Source organism: Anser cygnoides, chromosome 4 (genome assembly GCF_040182565.1).
Source record: "Anser cygnoides isolate HZ-2024a breed goose chromosome 4, Taihu_goose_T2T_genome, whole genome shotgun sequence".
Taxonomy (NCBI): Eukaryota; Metazoa; Chordata; class Aves; order Anseriformes; family Anatidae; genus Anser; species Anser cygnoides.
In genome coordinates, this window is record NC_089876.1 from 76,460,942 (window position 1) to 76,487,799 (window position 26,858).

General features: G+C 36.0%; 1 protein-coding gene across 3 annotated transcripts in view; it reads left to right on the plus strand.

Annotated features, from left to right (window-relative positions):
• The window catches only part of SEC24B (SEC24 homolog B, COPII coat complex component), a 44,439-nt gene that overhangs the window by 10,286 nt on the left and 7,295 nt on the right, over nucleotides 1-26,858 (plus strand). For 2 of the 3 annotated variants that reach the window (XM_066996431.1, XM_048066375.2), the window contains exons 3-19: nucleotides 2,782-2,967; nucleotides 7,925-8,029; nucleotides 11,911-11,991; nucleotides 14,003-14,187; nucleotides 15,714-15,898; nucleotides 17,044-17,146; nucleotides 18,026-18,152; nucleotides 18,726-18,835; nucleotides 19,801-19,913; nucleotides 21,058-21,176; nucleotides 21,537-21,592; nucleotides 21,909-22,115; nucleotides 22,726-22,849; nucleotides 23,482-23,640; nucleotides 24,036-24,209; nucleotides 24,871-24,981; nucleotides 25,714-25,889. In XM_066996431.1, the coding sequence (XP_066852532.1) occupies nucleotides 2,782-2,967; nucleotides 7,925-8,029; nucleotides 11,911-11,991; nucleotides 14,003-14,187; nucleotides 15,714-15,898; nucleotides 17,044-17,146; nucleotides 18,026-18,152; nucleotides 18,726-18,835; nucleotides 19,801-19,913; nucleotides 21,058-21,176; nucleotides 21,537-21,592; nucleotides 21,909-22,115; nucleotides 22,726-22,849; nucleotides 23,482-23,640; nucleotides 24,036-24,209; nucleotides 24,871-24,981; nucleotides 25,714-25,889 (2,321 nt within the window). The remainder of the gene's footprint in view (nucleotides 1-2,781; nucleotides 2,968-7,924; nucleotides 8,030-11,910; nucleotides 11,992-14,002; nucleotides 14,188-15,713; nucleotides 15,899-17,043; nucleotides 17,147-18,025; nucleotides 18,153-18,725; nucleotides 18,836-19,800; nucleotides 19,914-21,057; nucleotides 21,177-21,536; nucleotides 21,593-21,908; nucleotides 22,116-22,725; nucleotides 22,850-23,481; nucleotides 23,641-24,035; nucleotides 24,210-24,870; nucleotides 24,982-25,713; nucleotides 25,890-26,858) is intronic. The other variant, XM_066996432.1, reaches the window with a different exon arrangement.

A 26,858-nucleotide genomic window follows, 5' to 3' on the forward strand; every position in this document is an offset into this window, starting at 1 on the left:
CGCTTCAATTTCACGATCTCATGAACGTACTTGTACTTCCCTTTATGTCAGATCAGGGTCTCGAGTCCTCACTGCCCCACATCTGTAGGAGTTTAAGGTATAATTCTGTAAATCTAGCAGCATAGGTGTGGTAGGAAAAAGGGGAAGGGGCTGCAGCCAAGGTGTAGAAAGTTGTGCAGATAGGATGCTGCTGAAAACCAAGCTGTGGGGAGCTGGTAAATGTCTTGGTAGAAATTATGTGCTATATTGGGGGGAAATAAATCAGTATTGTGGATACAGCTATATTGGGGGGAAATAAATCAAGATCATGCATATAGCAACTCAGGATGGTTCTCCTATCTCTTCTTAAACACAAAGATACTACTATGATTTACTTTGCTAGTTTAGGTTTCAAGTTGGAATGAAAACTTCTGGGGTAGTGCATAGGAAAAATGAGGATTTACCTCTGATTTACAGAGCTCTGTAGATCGTGTCTGTAACATACCTTTTACCTGTAGATCTTTATTGGTAGGTGGCCTTTGCAACCAAGTGGTTGGTTACAAAATCATTTGCTTTTTTTCAGTCCAGGAGATTGTTCATGGTTGAAAGGCACGAAGGAAAAGTCAGTGCACATTGAAGGAGGGAGGGAGTATTGGGGGAAATGTAGAAAATTCTGTCACAAAGCGTTTGTGTTTACTGCAGTCTGACAAAGGTCTTGGCTTTATGTGCTTCTCGTGACAGCGATTGTCGGGATGTTGCATGGGCTAATTGGGCTTGTCCTGGACAAGCTAACGGGAAACTTTAAACTGATGGTCAGCCCAGTTTTGTCTTGATCTACAATCCTAAATTGCATCATCCTAAATTGATCAGTACTTGTGTAACAGGGTGCAATCTTGTTACCGGCTAGACAGAGAAAAAACAAAAAACTGATAGCATGTTTCCTTTAACCGTAGATTGTCTCATGAGATGAGTTACTAACAATGCATTTTTAGAGATAAAATTTGTTCAAGTTTCCATTAGAATCCTTTGTATTTAGTTATGTATGGCTTCCCAAAGCTTTCTAGGGTTGCAAAATAATTTGTAATTTTGTAGGTTGGATTTCTGTAAGAAGAAAAAAATAAATATCTTTTTGGTCAAAGTTTAAAAACATTTTCTCACAGTAAGTCTGAAGGAACTGTGTCATTTATAGGATACTTTGGATAGATTATGCTTGAGAATAGAAATCTTGGACTTGGCAAGGAAGTATTTCATCTTCGGCTAATCCAGGTGTAAACAGGTTTTGGCTTTGGTTGTGGCACCGGAGTTTATCATGCTCTGCAGCAGTACAGGTATCTAAAGCTGCAATTATCACTCTATCGCCTTGGTGTGGAAGATACCCAAACCCCATATGCAGCTCTTTCTGCTACAGAAGCCGGGTAGATGCACTAATGTGAAAGATCCCCCCTCGTCGTCTACTGGATCTTGCTTGAGGAAGCCGTGGAGCTCTCTAACAACATTTCTGCTCACGTGTGCTTCTATGGGGTATCCACAAGACATCGTGTATAGAAGCTTAAGTTACAGCAAGTACATTTCAGTAGAAAATGCTGTGTGTCTACTTGGAAGAAGTATGTATTTTAATTTAGATTTTGATAATACTTGAAGAAAAGCAGTAGGCATAGCTCCATGCTATATTTGAAAATTGCACTGTAATAAAGGGCCCATTAAGATGGTGAAAATTTTGCTGTCGATTTTGAAGGTAAGTTAGAAAAGCAGGAGAATCATCTTAAACCTCCCCTTTTTGCCCCTGTAAAGGAAGCCTCAACTTCCCCACGAAGTCCTTTCAAATGCCAGCTCCATTATTTAGGAGGAAGTCTAGGGCTGTATGCACTGCTCAGCTGTGTGTGCGGAGGAAGCCGAGTTGCAATTACACGCGAATCCTCTAGTGATTTCGATAACCTAAATTGGTACTCGGCAAATAAAAACATCTGAATCTCGTTGCTTAATTTCTGTTGGTGTTTGCTGAGTCAGGTTGGTCAAATTATTTTCTTTCTATTCGTGTTTTTAACAGTTTGGTCCGTCAGTAGTTTATAGAAAGGAGTAGTTTTTAAAAAGAATCATCGTATGATGATTTTTTCCAACTTATAAACAAGGAGAGACTCTCTTTAAAACTAACTTAATTGAAGTTATATTGTCCTTATCTGATAGGAATTTTGACTGGACTGTGTTAAATCTCTCAAAGCACTAATCTGACTTTTTTTTTAAGCAGATTATATCTAGTCCAGATGTTTAAAACACATCAGAAGTTCTGTGGCATACTCAGGGCTGATTGAAGCAGATTGCTTAGAATACGGGTCTCATAATTGAGTAACGAAATTGCAAAGCTTCTAGCCTGCAGGGGAGGCAGATTGCTGCTGTGCTACACAGCTGCCTCACAGGTTTCCTGCTGCTGAGAGGAGTATTGTCGGGGAGGGATCGTGCATGGGCTCTGTTCCTCTTACCTAGGAAGAGGAACCTGTGAAAGCATCGTGTTTTGGGGATGGAACAAAAATGGATTAATTCAGCTTCTGCTTGATTTTTTAATACTGCATTGTGTCTTCCTTTTTTGCTGTTGAACACTCTGTTAATTTTAGTGGAGTTCTTTAAATTGCAAACATTTAATGTTAAAAAAGATAACCTCCTCTTTCCTGTTTACTTGTATGATGACATGTCTCCAAAGTACTGTGTTCTTGTAGTTACTGTGAAATCAATATTAAATACAATTGCTTGCATTGTGTAATTGCCTGTGCAAATACAAATGGTGTTTGTGCTTTCTTCCCTTTTCAGGTGGCGTTGATTCTTTACAGCCCGTGCATTCCGCAAGCCAGAGCATTCAGTTTACCAAGCCTGGGGTTGGAACATCTGCTTCCCCTGCTGTGATCTCCTCAGCAAGGACATCTGCTTCGGGACTTTCTTCACAGCCACGATCGTCCCCCTCTGTCACACAGTCACCTGAGTCAGCTCTTCAGGAAGGTACTAAAAGGGAATGGGAGGATACAATACAGACTTCTGCCCTGTTCCACGTGCACATGTGAATGCTGGAAGCTTTATTGCTCTTTTATGTTTGTCTCACTAGAGTACTGCTCTTGTGTCTTTGTCAGGCTCCTGAGAGTTCTTGTTTTGTAGGTCTGTCGTTCTGTCTTTTTCTTTTTAGCTCTTCTGTTTGATTTCCTAGCTGTACTCTGTCTTCGGCTTGCCTGTGTCTCTTCCTTACAAAGCCTTTCTCTTAGCTCACTTGTTTTTCTAAAAAGTTTCTCACTATTTTGACTTCTTAGAAGAAGGTCCTAAAAGGATCTTTTGTAATCAGCTTGTTGCAAAATCAGACTTAAACTAGAAATAATGAAATTGTCGTCTTAATCCCTAGCTGCAAGCTCCTTTGGAAAGCTGCTGCAGGGTTTCTTGTTGGAGAACAGGGGGTTCTTACTGAGCTTCTTCCTATTCTCACCTTGGTGGCCTGTTGGCAAAGAATCAGTTGGGTCTTGGGCCTTCTTTTGCCATGCTAATTTTACCCTGATGTTTTGACTTGCCTTTTAGACTGTTAAATGTTTCTGTGTCAAGTATTCCAAATCTATTTTATTGCAGTGATTTCATTTTGCTGTGTTTTCTCTTGGTAATTTCAGGATTTTAAATTCTTTTGGAGACATAACTTAGTGTGTAGGGCACAAGCAGACAATGATTCTTGTCCAGAGCAAGGTGGTATAGCTAGCCTTCAAAATAATTCTCAAAATCATTTTTTGATAGTCACAGCATGCTTTTTATTCTTAACTTTCAAAGCCCCCTGACATAAATGTCCTAATTTCTCCTTTTCCTCCTTTTCTTCTTTTTTTCCAGTGGGGTAGGGACTGCAAAGAAATAATTTGCTTGTGAATTGGTTCTGTGTATCTTACAAAAATAATTACTCATTGCTACCAAGACCTTTCTACAGTGTACCATTTCAAGGAAAACAGTTCAGTTTTTCTAATTGTGCTTGTTTCTTGCACAGTTTTATAGTTTGCTTAGGTACAGGATAGAATTTAGTTGTTCTGCAAATGTGTTTGCTCAAAAAAACAGCGAAAATGTTTCAAATGACAAAATGGATTTCAGCTGTTTAATTGTGCTTGCCATAATGTGCAGTATGTATGAAGATGAATAAGCATGCTTTACAACCGACCCTATATATATGTGTGTCAGGAGCATATAGCAAAGTCAACAAGAGTTTGAATCCATCTGGTTGTATTTACATTAAGCATTAGTAAGTCCATATCTGTCATCGCACTTGTCTCTGTACTTAGATGATATTTTTATAAAACATTAGAAAACTTTAAAGTTTTTGCAGTTCGATTCTTTTTAGGACTCTGAAATATATGATGTATTCTTGTAAAACTTTATCAACAATTAAGTGTGATAAATTCATTTGCTGAAATTAACACCCTGAAAAAATCTAACTCATCTGAATATTTCTCGGGGTTGTTAGAATTCCAAGTGTTTCTCAGGCAGTGGTGAAATAGACTGATTTTTTTTTTAATTTTGTCTTTTTTTTAGTCATGTTATGCAGTAGTGTTGTCTACGTGGAAGCATTCTGGAAAAACAATTTGAATTGTTGGTTTGTTTGTTTTAAGCCCCGGTGTGAACATTCTTATGCAGTATTAAAGTATTGTAATTATTTAGTTGGCTGAGTTCTAACAGAGGCAAAAAAAAAAAAAAAAAAAAACACTTAAACTGTATTAAACCTGTTTCATTCATGTTTCTTATATAAATATCCATACTGAGTTATGCAGATAAACCTATCCACTTGAAAATGACATCGTAGAGATGAACTTCTGAGTGTGTGTCTCCTGTCGGACCTTACAGACTTCCTTAGGTTTTGTGATGATGAGAGGAGCTGTTGAGTAAATGAAAATAATGTAAAGCAAAGAGTTTAAGAGTGGAGAAGAGGAGGGTTCATGTTGTAAAAATTACTGTTGGGAATAGAATAGTAGGGTGTTTTTAATGTCATGGTATGTGCATTGGAAAATATGAGGGTTAATGAGTAGAGAGGCAGTTAAAGAGCTTTAGAATATAGTATATTTTTGCATGTAGTTATTTCATTTTTGGTGGGGCTTCTATTATGAAACGTAACCCACGTGAGTCTTTTGTGATGAGTGGTCGTTGCTTAAAATACCTAAATAGTTGGTTTATTTCATAGACAAACGAGTCCTTAACACAGTTTAGCCTTTTGCTTCCTCCCACAGATGTTTACAGGTGTCTGTAAAATAAGGTGGGATAAAGCATTAGTGTGCTGTTACTGTAATACAGGTGCACTAGTAACAGGGTTTACAGCTGTTGCAGTTTACGTTTGTGGTTGCATTTTAAGCCAGATGGGTGAAGTAATCTCATTCAAAATAAATAATGGTCTCAAAGTAAGCTTTCACACTTTTAAGAGTGGAAGATTTTAACAAGTTTTGGCCACTGTAAAAAAATACTAAGCAGAACTGGGTTGCACAGCCGAGCATGTGATTGGATCGATACGCTGGCACTTGAATTGCTGTGTTCAGCCACCCATGGGTGTCCTTTGGTTGCTTTCTCCCACGTGCTATCCGCTGGGGGCTGTCTTTGGGCTGTGGACCAGGATGGGAGGCTTCCCCATCTCAGCCTGACATTTTAAACTAGTTTATTTTTTGGACAAATCAGCTCCCAGATTTGTTTGTTATTCTGGACAGTTGTGCTAGCAGAATGCTACAGTATCCTACATGCAGAAATTGGGAGTGCTGCTGGCAACAAAAATAGAAATACACCCAAACTGCTTAGGCAGCTGAGAGTCAAACCAGTCCTGCCTCCAGACCTCATAATGGCATAGTTTGTCATTACTTAATTCTGTCACTTGCATATTTCTATCGCTTCTCTGTATTCTTTCTGACTTGCCTACTTCATGTCTATGACCAGTAACTGGAAAAGGGAGACTGTTAGCAATAGGATTTTCTTTGCTTGCTCGTTTGTTTTTCCAAAAAGCATTCCTCCAAAGGGGCGTAGCAGAATGACTGATTCACTCCTTTCCTCCCGTTGGCCTGTGCTTGGCACGTTTGCATTGCTGTGCCCTTTCCAGGCACACCTACTTCCCTTCTTGCCCTACTGATGTGCTGTATGGCAGAGCTCTGTCTTTGCACTCATGCTGGGCTGAGCATCTTTCGCTTGGGCTCTACGTTTATGTTACACTGCATTTCTTGTTATCCTGTTCTGCTCTGAATCTTCTTCCCATTACTTGCACATTAATGGTTTTAAGTTGATTTTTCTCCTTCACCATAACACAGAATTCTCCTAGGCCTGAGAAAAAACGTGTTCTCTTCAGCTGTGGTCTGGTTTGGGGTTGTTTTGTTTTTTTCCAATCCTCTGTATTGAGTGCATCCAGTACCATCGTAAAAGATGAGAATAATGAAGCAGTCGAGTTAGTCCTGTGTGTTAACAGCACAGAGAAACTGAAGTATTGTGCCTTGGTTGCCTTCATCCTTGTGTCTTGTATTATGGAGAAACTTGACCGGAGTCACGGGAGCGATATGCGCCAGATGAAGTGAAATACTATCAGCCTCTTCTTCCTCTAAACTCTGTATCAAAGTTACAGCTTCCCAAGAACGTTGTGATAGGGTTTTGTTCTATTTTCTTTTTACTTTATCTGTAAACAGATGCTCTTTGCCTTGACTATGTTGTTTTTCTTAAGTGAAATTGAAGCTGTCCTCTTGGGTTCATTCGTAACCTTTTTTAAAAAGACAGGAAAATAACAGCATTTGTAGGCCTTGTGTTAAACAAAACAAAGATTGGTATAGCAGATATAAGTTTTGGGTCAGGGGAGGATGAATTACCACAGTGGTTTCAGATTGTTTAACGTAGCTACAACACTTCTGTAGTGCATTATAGTGTTAAAATAAAATTAGAAAAAAATACGTAACAGTGATGCTGACACAGTGTTTCTACAGGGGAAAAAAAATCCAAACTCCTCAATTTTGAAGCCTTAAGATATTTTCTTGCAATAATGGCCCACTGGATTGCTGGGAGAGAAAGTTGCATTTCTTCTTAGGATCTCTCTGCCTGACTGCAAACATGTATTAAAATCTTTTCTAACACTGCCCCACACCAAGAGAAGCTTGAGATTTCTTGGAAGTGTTTAGGCTGCATTAGTAATGTCACACATTAATTATAAGCCATTGCTGTGTGCTTTACTGTGTTTAAAAATGGTATGTGTATGTGCTGCTTTTGTGTGTTGTTTACGTATGTTTGAAGTACATACTGTGTTAAAATATATACATGGTTTGGAGGTGCCTGTGAGTTGTCACCAGTGGACAGTGTATTTAGGTGCTCAAATATGGTCTATGAGCATGAATTTAGGCACCATTTTAAAATAACACTTAAGTTTTCAGGTTTACCTGATTTAAATTTCACTGGATGTGTTGCTGGAGTGTACGTTTGTACTCTTAACACACTGCAGCAGCAGTTTGTTTCATTGACATCTGGCAGCGTTCAGAATTCCAAAGTGAGTGCCTGCTGCCTTAAAAGGGCAGGTGTGCCAAGCAAAAGTTGTATATCAGTGTTTTAATAATGCAACTTAAAGTTACCTGGGAAAGAACACATTTATATATGCATATCACTTTATGAAAGTATTCCAGTGACCAAACTGATACATACACATAGACTTTCTACGTATGTTTTTAATAATTTACACACACACACAACTTTCTGCTAACTTCTGTATGCTACTAACACTTAACTAGCCCACTAAAAACTGCTTCTGCTGTACATAGTTCACATATGAACTATGGGTCTAGTGCTGTAGATGGTCGAGAGTTGTAGATTTAACTATCTGCACGTTGGGATTTTCTCTGGAATGGCTGATTTCTCTCACTTTTAATGCAATGATTTGTGACTTTTGTTTTTCATCTTTCCTGTCTGTCTGACTCTTATGTTTGTGCTTTCCACTTCACAGGCATGCAGTATGGTGGATATGTTAATAATCAAGCTAGCTCTGCACCAGCTCCCTTGTCATCAAGTTCAGATGATGAGGAAGAGGATGAGGAGGATGAGGAAGCAGGTTGGCTTTAGCTTTACACCAGTATCTTGTTCTCTTCCTACTCAAGTTTTGTTCCATATTTGCATCCTCTGAAATTATTTTTCTTCCTTTAAGGCAGAAAGTTGCTCTGACTCATCACGAATCGAATTAACTAGAAATTTTCCAAATGTTAATAGTAGAGTAAGCAAAAAGGGGTTCAGCAGTGGCCATCAAATGTTTTGGTGTGTTTTTTTTGTCATATTAATATCAGATGTTTTATGTATCTCATTACATAATATTCACAACTTAAAAGACTCCCTGAGTTCTACCATTTCGATTTTCAGTGGGTTTTAAACTCTTAAGCAAAGATACCAAGCCATAGAAGTACAGACTGATAATTGTTTGTTTTACAAATTAATCAACTACATACCATTTTTATCATCATGTTAAACAGTGTTTACCTGGCTTCCCATTCTATATGTGGAGAAGTCTTATAATTAAGGTAGTAAATACTGAAAGGTGATAAGGGTGTTTATTTTAAGGCAGTGAAATCATTTGTGCTGCTTTTCTTCCTCCTCCTATGGCACATCTCTGCAATTCAGGAAGATAGGTTAAGTTTTATCCTGCTTGCTTTGTGGGGAAATTAAGTGCATTTGATGTTTTTAAGAAGCAGTTTGTCCTGCTTGATTGAAATGTCATGTTCTTGGCTGCAAGGATTCTGTCTGTATTTGTCAAAATTTCCTGGTTTTAAAAACTAGCTTAGTACCTCTTGCTACCTTAGTTTCTTGAGTCGTGTTGGAGTTTTTGTTTTTTTCTTCTGACTAATGCAAAACAAAGTTTGTTTTGGCAGTTTTGATGCGGCTGCTGTTTGGACCAGTTCTTCAGAATAAGTTAAAAGAACTGGGAGAGTTGTGTTTTTTTGGTCTTTTTCTTTTTTTTTCTTGCAGGGCTCCCTAGTGAGTGTCCTGCAGATAAATATCTTTGTCCAATCTCATCCCAAGGCTTTTGTCAAAGGAGATGTCCAATTTTTGTCAGCTGCAACCTTTTTCTCCTTACATTGTTCCTTAAACCTACCAGAGAGAGTTTTCATGCTTTCTGCCACCTGTATTTCTCAAGTTCTGTACTTCTGCTGAAGTCCTAGCCTTTGAGCTACCGTTGTAGTTAAATCTCTTATGCAAAAGAATGAAAGGGCAACCAGGCAGCCCATAAACTTCCTGGTTTATGCCCTATCACCAGGGGTGAATGTAAATCCTAACAGATTTCTAGCTCAGGATATGCAAGTGGTTTTATGAAAAACATGTGTTGTACATCTGGTTGTCTCTGTTTACACAGCTTCTCAAAGCTGCTTTTTTTTTTGGTAGTTACATCTTTGAGTATGTTGCAAAACAGTTTAACAAACTGTGTAAAAGTATAAGTCGTATTGATGTAAATAATTACATAATCCTAAAAGTATTTTATAAGCATTGTTTCTGGCTAGTCAGTTTTCTATTTTTTTCCTTTATAAACCTTTTCTTTCCCCTTTTTCCTAATGTGTTCTCTTGCTTGGTGCTTACAGTACTAAAGTAAATTGACAGCTGTCGTAGTTTAATTTAAGCATAGGACAACTGTTTCATTTTGTGGAAGTTCCTGTGTTTTTTGTTGAAGAAGAATCAGTGAGATTTCAGATACGTGTGGCCAGCTTAGAGTCTGAGCCTAGTGTGCAGGAAACTGCACAACTCATTGTTTTTGTAGACAACCACATATTCACCAGGAGAAAACAGAATGGGGCATAATTCTTGTGGGCATCAGTGCCTTAAAAAAATTGAATGACCTTGAGAAGGAAAGGGCTTATGTATAAGGTCTTCAGTAAGTATATAGGATGCTCAGTAAGAATTCATGTTCTTTCATTAAGCAGACCTTTTTATGTTTTGAAGTATCTGAAATTTTGCTTTGAACACAACTCATCTGTATGTTTAAAATGAGGCTTTTTTTTGTTCATTTTTTTTAAGTAGAAATACGACTAAGCTGATTAATTATAGCATGCATTTGAAATATTTTCTACTTTTACATATTTGCCAGATTATGCTGGAACTCTTACCTGTTCCAGCAGGACTTGAAGTATATAATATTTCCTTTTTAGCAAGTCATTGTGTCATTAATATCTTGTTAGGGAAAAGAATAAACAAATTTTACATGGAGCTGTTTTAGAGATGGTTAAGATTTTATGAATACAACTTACTGTGGAGAAAACTGTCTGTAACCAGTGACTTAATAGTTAAATCAGAAAGCTTGAACTAGTCTCAGCTGTCCCAAGCTGTGCATATATCCTTCTGGTATTTTTTGGAAATGCAGAAAAATTCTTCTGGTCAGATGAAAACAATTAGTTGGAAACTAAAATCTTGATCTTGTTGACCTAGTAAAAGTGTATTTTGGCTTTTCAGTATTAGGACTTTGCAAACCTAGAAAAGCCATGTTCTTATTCGTGGTAGAGCACAAAATAATGAATCCTGTTTCTTTCACTTTATAGAATAAATAAATAATAATAATAATAAATAAATATTGCACTTACATTAATTTATAACGCTCAAAACCAAAGGGAAAATTGAGGGTGTGGGGGATACAGGACTGGAAACCGATGTATAAGTCTAACAGTGTTATTTTATATATATGTGTATATATATATTATTTTTTTAATGTAAAATCTATCGTTAATTTTTGGACCTGTTTTTCTATTTCTTACCTGAATGCTTTAAAGACAACATGCTCAAAAATATTCTGTACAGTCATAATGTTGCCTTGGTATTAATAATGTTTCCCAGATTTCAGCGATGTTATATTCGCACAGCTGCAGGAGCATCTTTACTTGGAAACATCAGTTGAGGGGGGATTGAATCTCAAGTGTTTGGCCACTGAAGTGTTTCCCTTGAAATAGTTTTGGCTTCACAAAGGGATGTGTGGTCACGGTTGATCCTTCTGAGTAGAGCAGTATCAGCATCTCTCCTCTGCATCTGTTCTGCTTGTCTTGCCACAAAAATTTTTTACTTTTTTTTTTTAAATTTTGACTTACTATTTCATTTCTGTTAAATTTCATGGCCTGTTTTTGTTAAGGAGCACATACATTTAATCTCCTTGACCCTTTTTCTTTGGAAATGTACATAAAATGGCACCAGTAGAAATATTTTAAAATATATTTTCATGTAATGTTTTACAGTCAGATATTCAGAATATGTGCATAGGGTGAACTACGAATTAAGCATTAGCAGTCCCTCCAGAACCAATCAGCATGTGCTTGTCCATCTCCTCTTTCTAATTTCGACTCCTTATTTTCATTACTTTAGCACAGGTACTTTTTACATAGTTACTTTTGGCTGTACCAGACTTGTTCGTTCTATTTCAGTAGAAATTAGCTTTACATCAAAAACAAAAGAAGCTCTGAATAACAACAGTAGAGAAAGGAAGAAAGAATTAAATGCATCCGTTTTGCCTGGAGTGGGAATGGTATGTGATTGTTCTGAAGACAATAGGAATCTTGTGTCGTGGAGGAAGTCATGACAGAGACTAGTTTAACAATGTCATATGTTACTTCATTTCACCTAGTCTAGAAACACATGATAATTTATTAGAAAAATATTTTTTGTTTCAAGGAACAACTTTTTTTCATTGTTTTTGCCCTCCTGTTTTTCCTTCTTTTGATGTTTGGTGTGTGTTTGCTTAATACCATGCTGATTATTTGTCTCTTTTTTTTTTTTTTTACCCTCTCCTTTTTGCAGTGATAATTGCTTTCAAGTCATAGGGCTGAAGTGGTCTTCCCTTTTTCTTTTCTCACCAGAATCTTTCTTCAGTTTCTTATATAAGTTTTTTTGAAAATATCTTAGTCTTTCTTAAAAATTGTTCAAAAATTTGCTGTTTCTGAGTCACCTAACTTTATTTTTTTCCCTCCCTAGCAATTGATAGTTCTTCTACTACTAGCAGTGCCTCTCCTGTTCTGAACAATTATGATGCCCTGGAAGGAGGTGGCTATCCAGGTGAGCCGTTTGTTGTTGCATGTTGATTTCAAATTGTTTGCTTAAATTGACTTAAATGTTTGCTATGATTTTTTTCCTGATTTTGATGTTGATTATTATTAATTAACAAACAGTTTAGAGGAGTTGCCTTTCACCTATGTATGGAAGGGGGCAAATCATCAGAGAAAACCAAGCTTGCTTTTTAAAAATCTCACAGTTTTAACGCTAAAGTTGGACAAATAGTTTAATAAAACCTCCCTGTATCATAAGTCATACTTTCTGTTGTAGTATTGAGGCTAGTGCCGAAAGTATGCTCTGTGTGAAAGCAGGTATCTTTCTCTAGGTTATGCTGTTTGCCTGATTGTGTTGGCATTAGTAGCCGATAATAGTTGACACACGCCACTGACGTTTTGAGAGACCAAAGGTAACAGTTTGCAGAGATGCTTGGATCAGGTTATTTTCTTCTGTTTTTTCTACATGTAAAGAAAATGTGAAAAATATGGATGCTATGTCACTTATTTTTATCTCTAGAAATATCAGGAATGTCAGGTTTATATTATGTGATCTTACTACCAGACTAACTCAGTCTTGAAATCTCATATTGGGAATAGGTGGCAAAGATTCTGTTCCTTGTAGATATGTTAGTCAATATTCTAAATGATTGGATTAATTTTGGGGGTGTCTGCCTCTGACATTGCTCTGACCTGGGAAAATGTCACAGTAGTTTGCTTACGTGATGGGTTCCTATTTAAAGTGAAGTCTGTCAAAATCTTGATATGGCTGTCCATATAGGGTCTAGCCCTTGCAGTTAAGGGCAGAAAAGGCATGGCTGCAGGATTATGAATTTTAATTTCTTAGCTAATAAATAAGCTTCTTGGTCCTGCTGAAGGTGTATTAAAAAATAGCTTGTTCCTTTTGTTTTTCTTGAAGAGTAACAGGGTCAGCTTTAAGTGATCCCCACCCCAGCTGCTCAAGCCAAACCTAGTTTCTTAGAGGTTGGGTTCATGAGTGATCCACCCTTCACTTCCCTGCAGATTTTTACCAAGCCTGAATCCTTCTGAAACTTATCTCGTATTCGAAGGCATTAAATTCTTGAGTATCACAGAATCATCTAGGTTGGAAGAGAGCTCCAAGATCCATCTAGTCCAACCTCTGTCCTAACACTAACAAGTCCTCCACTAAACCATATCACTAAGCTCTACATCTAAACATCTTTTAAAGACCTCCAGGGATGGTGCCTGAACCACTTCCCTGGGCAGCCTATTCCAGTGCTGACTATCAACCAATACTTCCAGGTCCTTCTCTGCCAGGCAGCTTTCCAACCACTCATCTCCCAGCCTGTAGCGCTGCTTGGGGTTGTTGTGCCCCAGGTGTAGGAGTAGTTCTGTCTCTTTACAGCTGTTGGATTTTCTATGATTTGAGGACTATATGTTGCTTCAATTTAATCTTTAACAACAGTGAGACCAAACTGTGCTGCAGGGATATACTTGAGTTACTTCAAGAAAAGAACTCTCTCTACATTTAGAGAATAGTTCTTTCATGTCAACCTTATGTTTTAAAAGTATTCATAAGTAGCTAGAGAGACTGAGCATGAATAGTCTCTTCTGCAATTTATGTCAAGGGCAAATCTTGGAATATAATGTAGTTACAAGGATGGGGTTGGACTTTATATATATATATATATATATATAAAATATTTACTTTTTAGTTGCAATGCTTGTCTTTTTTGAAAGCTGTGGGTTTGTTTTGTTTTGGTAGAACAACATTTTGAAGTTTATCTTAATAAACACATAGGTCTATGGTTGTCTTCCCAAGTGTACCCTCCTTATCAGCATCAGCTCCAGTACTCTGACTTGCTAATGGCTTACAATTTTTTATATAGTCAATGAAGATTAAAAAAATCTTGATGGATAGTGCGAAAAATTATAAGTGGAAAAAGTGTTGCTTGTTAAGCATTCAGGAGTTTACATAGAAACTAAGAAATAGAAAGTATATTGAGTATCTGTGGGATTTTTTTTTTTTGTCCTTCCAGAGACACGTTCTGTGACCAGCAGCCCAGTTCCTGCTCCATCAGCCCCCCAAACATCAAAAACTTCCAAGCCCTTTGGTTATGGATATCCAGCACTGCAGCCTGGCTACCAAAATACAGTGCCACCTACTCCTGTGCAGCAGCCCAGTAATCCAGGCCACCATCCTGGGTTTCAGCATTATCCACAGGTTCATATTTTTATTCTGAAAGTTACTTGATGAAGTAATGAAAAGTCTTTCCAAGTCTTATTTTTACAGCTTCTGGACCATTAAATTCTGAGTATAATGCTTGTGTCATAGCGCTGGTGTTAACTTCTTATTAGAAGGCTTCTGAAGTAAGATTTTAAGTGTATCTCCAAATAATCAGGCTTTGTTGGTTCACTTTACTGGTTATTGATGGCAGCCACAATTTTAAGGTTTATTGTTTTAAAGGCCTATCCTTTATTGATAGGAAACTGTGAAGAAGTGTAATGAAGTGCCTTATCACCTAGCACACGTTTGCTCATAGCAGTACCCCTGGTGTAGAAAACCAAACCTTCTGTTTTGTATATCCCATTCTTTCTGAAATAAGGCCCAGCAAGCAAATCCACCAAAAGTACTGCTGTTCATGATCAGAATTCCTTATTGATCTGAGCGTAATACAATAAGGAAGTATGTAATAGTCAGAATTGAGGGCTTTCATTGTTAGAGAGGTAGTGTAAAATCTGACAAAGTATTTTTTTTTTCCAGTTGAAAGAAGTAATTCTTTTCAACATAGCTTTGTCTACCTATTTTTGTCCTTTTTTTGTGTGATTTCAGGGGTAAGTGGCTCTAACTTGAGTACTGGCAGGTGTTAATTTGGAAAACTTACAGCTTAGTGATCTCTCTAAAGCTGTGTTAATCATCTTTATTATGATAGCACTGTTTGAATTCAAATACTATGTATAATGAATCTGAAATTGTTTTAAATTGAAAACTCAAAGCTTAACCTAGTTTTGAGCTCCTAAGCTTGCAACAGCTTTGTAATGTTCTTTCATAGAACCAGCAAGGCTTATGATGAAGTCCAAGACCTCTCTTTCATTGAGGAGACATAATGAGAAGGAGGCATCTTAATTGCAGATTCCAACCACGTAGCAGGTGGATGATAGTGAAGATGCAGCTAAGTTATTTTCCAGAGCACACTGTTAAAGGACAAAAAACTGCTAGGTGCAACAGGTGAAATTCCAGTTGGATATAAAAAGTGAAAATTCTTCAGAGTTTGCTTTTGGGAAGCATTAGAGTAAGTGGTGCTGTGAAATCGTCTGTCCTTGGGGACTTTCAAAATTCGCCTCGTCAAGGCTATGAGCAACCTGATCTAACTTTGAAGGTAGCCTTTCATGAGCACTGCCGGCTCATGTCAAGCTCTTCATCCACCAGAACCCCAAAGTCCTTCTCTGCAGAGCTGCTCTCAATGAATTCTTCTCCCAGTCTGTGCTCATGTCTGGGATTGCCCTAACCCAGATGCAACACCTTGCGTTTGGATTTGTTGAATCTCATGCAGTTCACGTGGGCCCACTTCTCAAGCTTGTCCAGATCCCTTTGGATGGCATCCCTTCCTTCTGTTCTGTCAACTGCACCACTCAGCTTGGTGTCATCTGCAAACTTGCTGAGGGTGCACTCGACCCTGCTGTCTATGTCATAAGTTATATAAACATGATTGTATATTTATGATTTGCAATGCTCTTGCTTTTTTCCAGCAATATCCAGGTGTGAACCAGCTGTCCTCTTCCTTAGGAGGGTTAAGTCTACAGCATTCTCAGCAGCCAGAAGGCTTGAGACCAGTAAACCTTACACAAGACAGGAATATTTTGCCTGTATCTTCAGTTCCAGCTCCTGTGCCTAACTTGAATTCTGATCTTAGGAAATTAAACTGCAGTCCAGAGTAAGTATAGTATGTCTAGAACAGCATGTTATGTTTTTCAGTTACTATTAATTATTTAAACCATCAAAAAATGTGTAAACAGGCCCCTAATTTGAAATCTTAAAGTTAATATAATCCTGTTCACTTGAAAATAAGTATCCTCTGCATCCTTATGCAAAACTTGAAGTTGTCCATGTCAGAACATATGCAGTGTGAGTATATTTTACTTATTAAAAAATTAAGAAACCTGCTAAATCTTTGTCTTGTTTTATCCATCTAAAAAAAAATCTGCTAATAAACACTTTCATGTTATGCAGTACATTTCATGGAATATTTTTATAATATTGCATAGGATTTTGTTCCAGAAAACTATGATGATCATGCCTTAATATACTAAATAAACTGTGAGTATGTTCTATCACCATCATACTGCAATTACGTTGAATACTTTCACCTCTAATTATCATTAATCTGCTTTCCCAAGTCAAGTGCAGCTAGGTACAGTGAAAATTGCTCTCCCACAAAGATCTTAATTCTAATTAAAAAAGGGCAGTGGAAATCCACTGCCTTTTAACTAAGGTGACTGCCATATTGACAGTGCATGGTCCCACCAGAAAACAGAAGGCACAGCTGGGTGTCTCAAAATCAGTCTTAGGCATGGAACACTTTGGACAGTACTATCGATGCCTTGGGCTTCTTTAGCGCGTTTTTTTTAGCTTGAAGTCAATCCTGCTCTTTACATACATGAACAAAAATAAAAGGCTGTGACTCTTCCAGTATTTGAGCTTCTTTTCTACCATATTCTTAGATAAATTTTACTTTCTAAGAACTAGTAAATTTCGTATTCCTCCTTTAGTTCTTTACTTCATCAAAAAAAAAATCTTCAGAATGAATAAAAACTGTCATTTTAAATTGAGCATTGTACCTAAAGCAGTTTTTTCCTTTGTTTTAAGTTTGTTTTTCTGTATTTGCATTGCTGAAATTGGGGGGATTTTTTTTGATTCTTCAGGAGGATTTTTAATCACTTTCCATTACTTTTATCTTTAAATCAGTTTCATTAAATCTGTGGTTTCTTAAATGTCAAAGTTCTTTAAAATCGGGTGTTAATATGATGTTTTTATCATCTTTTGAAAGTTTTCAACTAAGTGGTTTTAATTTCTTTTCAGTTCATTTCGATGTACGCTGACAAATATTCCACAGACACAGGCTTTGTTAAACAAAGCTAAGCTTCCATTGGGTTTGTTGCTACATCCCTTCAGAGACTTAACGGTAAAGTAGCTTACTTTTTTAATATATGTATATTTGATGCACGTGTATGTCCCATTTTGGTTTAGACAGAATAAAATGTAATGAAGTATAATTGCTAAATTTAGCAATTCAAAAAAAAAGTTTGCAAATGAAAAACGAGGCAAAAGAAAGCTTGCAATTGCTACCTCACTGAACTTTGTAAAGACTTTGGACATGCCTGCCCTTACTTTTTTTTTTCTTGGAACGACTAACGAAGATTTGCTTGCTACTAGTAGTTCTCTGAAGCTCTGAATTGAAGTTTTGATTGTTGGACTCAAAACTGTCATATACCTCTTAAAAAGGTGTTTACTTTGCTCTCTTGAAAAGAGGTGCTAATGGGACTATTACTGGCATGATAATTGCTGTCAGTAGAATCTGAACACAATATATGATTGAAGCCTTGTTCAGAACTCTTAAGCCACTCTTCTCCCTCTGGTTTGTTTATAATTATTTAAAAGGTGAATAACTATCTAGTGCAACCTTTTTTTCGTATCCTGTGTGTTCTTTGACATGTAAGGTTTGCTGTCTAGCATTGTTAGTCAAAGTCATCCTGTCTTTGATAATTTCTCTTACCATAGTAGGCATGTTATCATGCCTGTGTAATTTGATTTCATTAAAGATTTTATTGCATTGAGAACGAATGAGATTGGATTAAGATAATTTTAAATATTACTTACGATTTTAAAGGGAATTTTTAATAGGCATTGTTACTGCTACATGAAAATGGCCTAAAAAAAGATAGAATGAAAGATGATAGAGTATATAGGCTTTTGAAGCTTTTATGCACTGTACTGTACAATAATGTTCTTCGTAAAATGTATTACATGCCTTTTGTTACAGTTTTCCGTTGTTTCTTTTTAGCAATTACCAGTAATAACATCAAGCACGATAGTGAGATGCAGATCCTGCAGGACATATATCAACCCTTTTGTTTCTTTCATTGATCAAAGGAGGTGGAAATGCAATCTGTGCTACAGAGTTAATGATGGTAAGTTTTGTAACAGAAGATGCTTGCATTAATATCTCTTTCAAGTATTTGCATCATATCCACCCATGGGGTACTCCAAGTGGATGCTAGTATAGTTCTTAATGTGTTTTTTAAATCTCTAGGTTTTAAGTCAGACATAGCGTGCATTTCCTGAAGGAAAAGCTCTTTTTGCAATTCTGTGGGAGACAGAGAGGATGTAATCAAATTACCCTGATTACTTCTGTAATAAAATGAACTTACTCCATCAACTGCTGCTGCAATATGCAAATGGTAGGATGATGACAGCTAATGTCTGCAACCTAAGCCAGATACTATCATAAACAATACAGATTGAAGCTTGTTGTGAAATACTCTTTGCATTTCTGTTTTAAATTTGGAGCTATATTACTACTGAAAATAAAGCTTTTTTTGTTTCTAGCTATTTACCTTTGATGTTATGTGGGATACTTGAAATGTTATATATCCTTAATCTGAATTATTTTTCTTTAATTAATTGCAATGTCTGCATTAGTTTAGATTCCATAATGGTTTTTGTTTGGTGGCAAACATAAATTTTGGAAACTTTTTTTGTAGTTCCTGAAGAATTTATGTATAATCCCCTGACACGATCTTACGGAGAGCCGCACAAACGTCCAGAGGTCCAAAATTCTACAGTGGAATTCATTGCTTCCTCTGACTACATGGTAAAAAAAAAAAAAATGTTTTCATGGCGATTTTCCACAAAATTGCACATTAATATAAATACATTTGAAATTAACATTGCGTATTACTCCAGTGGTACATATTAATTTTCCCATGAAGGTCCTCTAAGACCAAAGAAAAGTATATATTTTTTTTGGCAAATATGTATATTGAGAGATTTGTCAGTTAAAGGCAATTACAATGTATGTAGCTGTCCTGTGCAGTTTAACATTGTATAGTCTGTTTTGAGTCTGATGCAATCTAGCTTCTGGGTCTTTCCCACATTATGAAGAGGTTTTGAAAGACCGATAGTGAATAATGAAAGAATTAAATTAGGTTCAATTTTTTAATTAGTAATCTCACAAACATGATCCTAACTAGGAATCAACCTATGATTGCTGCGGCAGTATCCTTGTTAGAAGGATAAACAAGGCGTGGAAAGAGGTCCTGTTCATAAAGACACTATAACCACAGCAAAAATAAATTGTTCTCTTGAATTAGAATTGGAACAGGGTAGCCAAGATATTTCAAATGAATAAATACAGCTTGTTACGTGGCTGGAAAAAGGTTGTAGGTAGAATATTGCAACTCAGATTAATGGATAGCGTTGTCCACATTCAGAAAGAATAGTTTTGAAGAGCAAATTCTGTATCTGGCATAAAAAAAAAAAACACTTATGTTTGAGTTTACTGTTGGAAGGAAAGATTTAAATATCCGATTTCCACTCAGAAGCGTAACTTGTGCTTATTGCAAATAGGGTTTATTAACCACCGAGAATTGTGTTCAAATCTATTCACATGACTGTTAGTTGTTTAATTTCATTTTATTTCATGATGTGTAGTTTGTATTATTCGAAGTATTCCCTTTGCCCACGTCCCTTTCTAATAACTAAACACTTTTACTATTTCTTTTAATATGATTTTTGAATTATTTTATTTTATTTTTTTGTTTGTTTTTTACTTTGTAGCTTCGTCCTCCTCAGCCTGCGGTATATTTATTTGTTTTAGATGTCTCTCATAATGCAGTGGAGGCTGGATATTTGACAATACTCTGCAATTCATTGCTGGAAAACCTAGACAAGTAAGATTATAAATAACCTTTTCAAATTACCTAACAGGTGATTATGAACAATACTAACCTACAGTTTTGAAGAAAACTTGCATATAACGTTTAAATGAGCTGTCTCTAAAGGACAGATGTTCTGTTGCATGAGATCCTGAAATGAAACTTATGTATCTTAAAGCCAAGAACAATAATAAAAAAAAAAATACAACAACCCATCTGAGAGGCATCTTCCCTTTATGTGATTAAAGATGGATCTGCAAAGAATTTGCTTAAAGAATATTTATTTGCAAAGAATATTTAGCTGTAACTTGTAACAACATGTTGATTCTACAAACATCTGAAGTGCTCTTTTATGTTTAAGAACAACAAAAATAATTGAATTACAGCAATTAAATTCGTCAGGTTTTGTGTGCTGAAGCAGCTGAGGTGCTGCATGCTGGAGTGCTGTGACCACTAGTGTGGACTACCTAGTTGAACTGTGTTGTCAGTTGGGTTTTTTAAATCACAGTTACCTAGATCAACCAGTGCCACTTTCTGTATGTTCCTCATTTTTGCACTGGAACAATATGTGTGGGATTTTTGTTGGTGCTTTTATGTGAGGATTGATAAACTTCACTATGGTCGTGTCTTTTGAAAACTAATTTTTCATTCTGTAGAGGGTGAAAAGAGGATGAAACTCTGAAAATTATTTTCTACAAAGTTGTCTTAGGAAATTTTTCTTTTTGATAACGACACCAGCATGTACATATAATTCTTCTCTTACATTTATTATATTTTTTGTTCAGAGTATTACTCGTATTTTGTTAACAGATTCTCAGAAGTATACTAATTTATTTTTTAGAAAAATTCATGAAATCTCATGCAAAGCCTACACAAAAATCAGTACATCCAATTAATTTATATCCAGATGGCAAGAACCAACTTTTGCCTCTTACTTTTGTTGAAAGTCAAGGTTTTCAGCACTTGATGAGTTATATTTGCAGACCCATTTAGTCTGCAAATTCTAGAAATTCCATTTAGTTTTTCTGACTGTGTTTTTAATGCTATATATAAAAATATGGTCCACAGGATAAATAATATTGCATTGTAGAGACACTGGATTTTGGTTTAGAGAAATTTAGGGCTTAATGGTTTGTTTTGTTCTGTTTTAATGTTTCAGGCTGCCTGGAGACTCAAGAACAAGAATAGGGTTCATAACTTTTGACAGCACTGTTCATTTTTACAACTTGCAAGAAGGTTTATCTCAGCCTCAGATGCTGATTGTTTCAGATATTGATGGTAAGTAACTACATTTTTGAGAAGCTCCTTTTTTTTTTTTTTTTTTTTTTAACTCCAATGGAAAGATTGCCTCTTACATATTCTGGTATTAGGGTAATTTTATTAAAATGAGAGGGAATGTATTTTTCAAAAAGAGTCGTATACTTTTTGCAGAATAGTTGGTATTTTAACAAGTGAAATTCAAATATTAATTTTTTCTTTGAACAAAGCAAGCTTTGCTGAGATTACTTTTCACTCTAATATGTTATCAGAAAAGTAGACTTTATTTAGTGGCACTTGTATCTATGGACAATGAGCTGTTTTGTTCTATTTTAATGTTATTTTTTATTTACTAAAGTGTTTTTTCCATTTTCCCTACAGATATTTTCCTTCCTACACCAGACAGTTTACTTGTAAATCTCCATGAAAGCAAAGAGGTATGACTACTCAAAATAGATCACTACATTGAAGCACTTAAATATTCAAAATAGATGTTTTTTTAAAAAAACTTTTAATTCAAGACTATATGTTATGTGTAATTCCAGTGTTACTTTTTAATTATAAAAATATTACACTTTGTTCAACACAGTGTAGTTTTAAAAGTTCTAACTGTTTTTCCCAATTTGTTTAAACTGAGCTGAAATATTTGGTACAGATTGTTCATCATTTTGGTGGTGGCACTACAGCTTTTTAGAAATAGCAGAAGATCTTAAGATTGTAAATCTCATAAGCCGCTTTCAATCTATTTTGCAGCTGATAAAAGATCTACTGAATGCATTCCCAAATATGTTCACCAATACAAGAGAAACACACAGCGCGTTGGGCCCTGCTCTTCAGGCTGCATTTAAACTGATGTCTCCAACAGGAGGTCGGATATCTGTTTTTCAAACACAGTTACCATCCTTGGGTGCAGGGCTTTTGCATTCCAGAGAAGATCCCAATCAAAGGTCAAGCACAAAGGTATAAAAATTTCATTAATTATTCATCTCAGGAGCCTAGGGACTGGACGTTTCTGACTTACATCGTCTACAGACCAACTCTTGTTTTTTGTTTATAGCAATTCGCTAACTTTTAAATATTCGGTGTCTGTGCATGTATGATCAATAATTTATACATGCGTGTGTTTCTCGACAGCAAAACCTTTTTTTCTTGACAGCGAGAAGAAGCTGCAAGTATGTTTTGACTCAATTTATTATCAACCAAGGCTTTGAATATATATATATATATATATCATGTATATATATATAAAACTACCCCTAAAACACGATTTCTTATTATTTTTGGCATTGTAAATAAAGTATCTAGTAAATGTTAGAGTTACATGCATGTTTATTTGTATGAGAGTGTAAACTTCTTTGAAGTGAGTATTATACCTGCTTGTAAAGATGATCTAAAAGAATGTGCAACATAAAATAATTTCTGCGGGTATTTTGAAATGCCTATAAAATTTTACTTAAATGAAACTTACTTATGATACTTTGCTATTGAATGGTATATCTGTTGTTCCTTAAATTCTTATGGAAGCACAATCACTATTTTAATTCTTTTCCATGTAACTTTTTCACCAAAGGTGGTCCAACATCTTGGTCCAGCTACGGATTTTTATAAGAAGTTGGCATTGGACTGTTCAGGCCAACAGATTGCTGTGGATTTATTTCTCTTAAGTTCGCAATATTCTGATCTAGCTTCTCTTGGTAAGGAGTGCCTAATATATGTATTTGTTCCTCCCAAAGTGTTGTCTGTCTTTGAAAAGCACAGGCTACCTCAGGAATTCTTTGATCTTGTAAGTCTTTATGCACTCTTGTAAATGCAGCTAATACTGCATAGGAATTGACTTAGAAGTTGATATCAGAAAAGAACAGGAGTATTGGATTGGTAGTATCAAAGACAATTTATTCTGAGATTTCAGTTTTAAACTAGAAAGTACTCTTCTGCTCAAAAATAGAAAACAGGTAGATGGCAGGAAACGAATAAAGTTTAATCATAGCAGGAGAACGCAGTACTCACCTTTCAGTATTAAACTAGGATTTGTCTCTGCATACACACTTAGTTTTATGTCTACGTCATCAAATATTCTTGCAAGCACTCCGTACTACCTTTGGCAGCTAAGACAGGTTATTGAAGTAAGTGTATATTGAGCTAACTGTGTATTGGAGTGACTTGTTAATGTCTTCAGTGGCCTGAGTCAAGGGCAGCTCTTGTCGTCTTACAGATGTGGTTCATATCAGGAAAAAGGTCAATATAGATGTGACTTGAAGAACATTTTACACAATCTTCATGTCCTGACCTCACGGTTTACCTTCTAACATGTTTTCTTCCTTCACAGCTTGCATGTCCAAATACTCTGCTGGGTGCATCTATTATTATCCGTCTTTTCATCATATCCATAATCCTGCTCAGGCTGAAAAGTTGCAAAAAGACCTTAAAAGATACCTTACGAGGAAGATTGGTTTTGAGGCAGTTATGCGCATAAGATGCACAAAAGGTATATTGTAAATACTCTTACATATGGGAAAACACATGTAAACATGTTAACTGTCATTTTGAATGTGCTTAGTCTTCAACAAGATTAAATTTCAATCTGTGTTTCTTTCACTGAAGAATCATATTTTTGTCACCTTTCCATCAGTATGTGCTGTTAGCTTTTGCTATTTGGATATTAGTTGTTTTTTTTGTTCCAGTTTTTAGTTAAGACTGCACCATCTCATTTCAACCACGTTGAAATGTGTAGTGTAAGAGCATCGTTCATCGTTCGTTCAGTTTTGGCATAAATATTTTTTACTGTATTTTTAAAACATAAGGACTGTGGGCTTTAATTATTGAAGGAAGTTTTTCATGCTGTTACAACCTCATTGTCTGAATTATTTCATCTGCTTCTAGGTCTTTCTATACACACTTTTCATGGGAACTTTTTTGTACGATCAACTGATTTATTATCCCTTGCCAATGTCAATCCTGATGCTGGATTTGCAGTACAAATGTCCATTGAGGAAAGTCTCGCTGACACATCCTTGGTTTGTTTTCAAACAGCTCTTTTGTATACTTCCAGCAAAGGTAAAGGCATTCAAATGAATTGACCACTGTTTTTGTTTGGTTTGTTTTTAAGGTAATGTTTGTATAGCTCTTTGCACAGCCTTTTGTTGATCTTTATAACTTAGGGGAATCTTGTCAAAGTTAGGGAACCTACTTGGCAGTTAGTCACATAACATAAAACTTCATAAGCTCTATTTTGATGGAAAAATGGAATTTATCTCAATTTTACGTAATCTTGTTCAACAACTTTCCTTAAAAGGCATATCATTGTTATAAGCAGTAACATATTTGGCACTTAATTTATCCAAAATCACAGAGCCATGAAAGTGGTGGATGCTAGTGTACCGGGTGGGCATAAAGAATAGCAGCTACTTTCTATTGTGGAGGATGCCACAAATTTTAGAATGACAAACTACATACTTCATCTGTGCAGTCAAAATGCTTGGTGTGGACATTATAAAGTAGTTCATGTTATGAACCTGTGTTGGTTATTCAGTTGAATACTTGAGAGCATTTCAGAATTTGAGACAGGAGTGAGAAATGGCATTACAGCAAACTCCTGACTGGTGTGTTTTTACCAAGAGTGCATCTTGGACGAGAGGAGATGCGCTGTAATGACTGAATTTGGATACCTCTTCCTACCAAGCAGTACTGTGTGATGATTTCTACTTATTTTTATTAGGTGAACGTCGAATTCGAGTGCACACACTTTGCTTGCCTGTAGTAAATTCGTTGGCTGATGTATATGCAGGAGCAGATGTACAAGCAGTTGTATGCCTCTTAGCAAACATGGGTGAGTTTCAAATGTCTTTTCAGGTGTTCTCTTTTAAAGTAGCAAATGAAGCCTGGCTATTCATTTTCCTGTTTTTTTTTTTTTTGTGCTTTAAAAAAAAAAAAAACGGGAATGGGGAGTACTTCTGACATCTCCACTTTCTGTGTTAGTTTTCCGTGCTTTCAACCTGCCATTGCTAGATTGAGGATCCTTGCTTATTCCCTACGCATGGGCCACAAGTGGATGTTTCATAGATTGATCTCTGCTTGTGAATGTTATGGCTCCGTGCAGGATTTTAGTGTATGCCATGTTGTATATTAGTAGTCAAATGAATTACAAAAAATGAACAGTACTTCTGTATCTTGTCTCAAATGTGCATTCAGTCCAGCAGGTGGCTTCCTCGAACCAAAAGATTTGCAGCTTTTTCTTAGCAGAGAAAGATGGAACTTAAGTTGCACAAACTGTTATGCTGTGGAAATGATGAGAGAACGTTATTTTTGATTTTTTTTGTCAGAAGAATTGTTGCAAATCATCTTGGATGTACAATAGCGAATAATTTAATCAATAGCTAACCTACTTGCATAATATTTCAAACATGATGTGTACATAGTCTCGTGTTCATACTACAGCTTAAATCAAGTATTAAAACTCCTATTTTTATTTTTTTAAGCATTGTAAAAGGAAGCTTCTGTATGGAAAATGGAACGAATGAGGTAAACTCTACTAACCTTTTTTATTCTTCTAATCCAACAGCGGTGGATCGCTCAGTTTCATCTAGTCTTGCAGATGCAAGAGATGCCTTAGTTAATGCTGTGGTAGACTCTTTGTCAGCGTATATGTCAACTGCCTCAAATCTGCAGCAGTCCATGCTGATAGCACCAAATTCCCTCAAGTTGTTTCCATTGTATGTTTTGGCTCTTCTCAAACAGGTATGTGTAAGCTAGTAGTAGTGACGTTTGATTCATTGTTTCATTGGAGGAATTGAGCAATGTCCTTTCCTATAATTATCAAAATAGTTTTCCTTTTTGAACTTACAGGATGGAAACAAAAAATGACCAAACTTATTTTAACTGATTAGTGCCTGAACAGTTTTTTGTTTTTACATGAATTTTAAAATATAGTTTGTTACTTGATTTTACAGTGAAAATCATAATATATATTGTAGCAGCAATTTTAGATTCTTTTGCAACTAATTAAAGTTGCCCAAGGGGGTTGTTGTAAGTCTCTTATTAGTACTTCATTTTATTTTGTGAAGGAAAATCATACAGTTTTCAGTGCACGTGTTTGTATTTTCAGGTACTAAGAAGGAAAATTTAATTTCCATGGAAATGAAATGAAACATATTAAAGAAGCTAAAGTGAACAGTTTAAAGTTCACATAAAAGTAGTTACTGCTTTTTGATTTTTTTAATATATTTTGTGCTAACAAAAATCGTACTTAAATATAATGAGAGTTTACTGCAGGGTTTTATCTTCAATAAATCTCATAGCTTCAAGGTATTTAGTGCTTGACAGTTGAGTGTTCATTTTTTCTTATTATAAACAAAGATTTATATAAATTATGTAAGAAATATGATCATAATCATTTATTTTTATTTGGCTTTGTGATGATTTTAGTGTCTAATATACTGATTAGGACTTTTTAGCACTCACGTAAGTAAAGCAAGTAATAGTGGGGGAAAAAAAAACAGCCCCATGTAGTATCAGGGGAATCTGGGTAAAAGATAGCTTAGAGTAAGAGCTGCTGAGAAAATAAGTAATTTTTAGAGGTTTTACCTTTATTAGCAATAATAAGAAACTAAAACTGGAAAAAGAGGATTTGCATACACAGCTTTGGTGGAGAGGTGAATTTGCACATTGATTGTAGGAATATTCTCCATTCAATCAGAAGATGGTGCT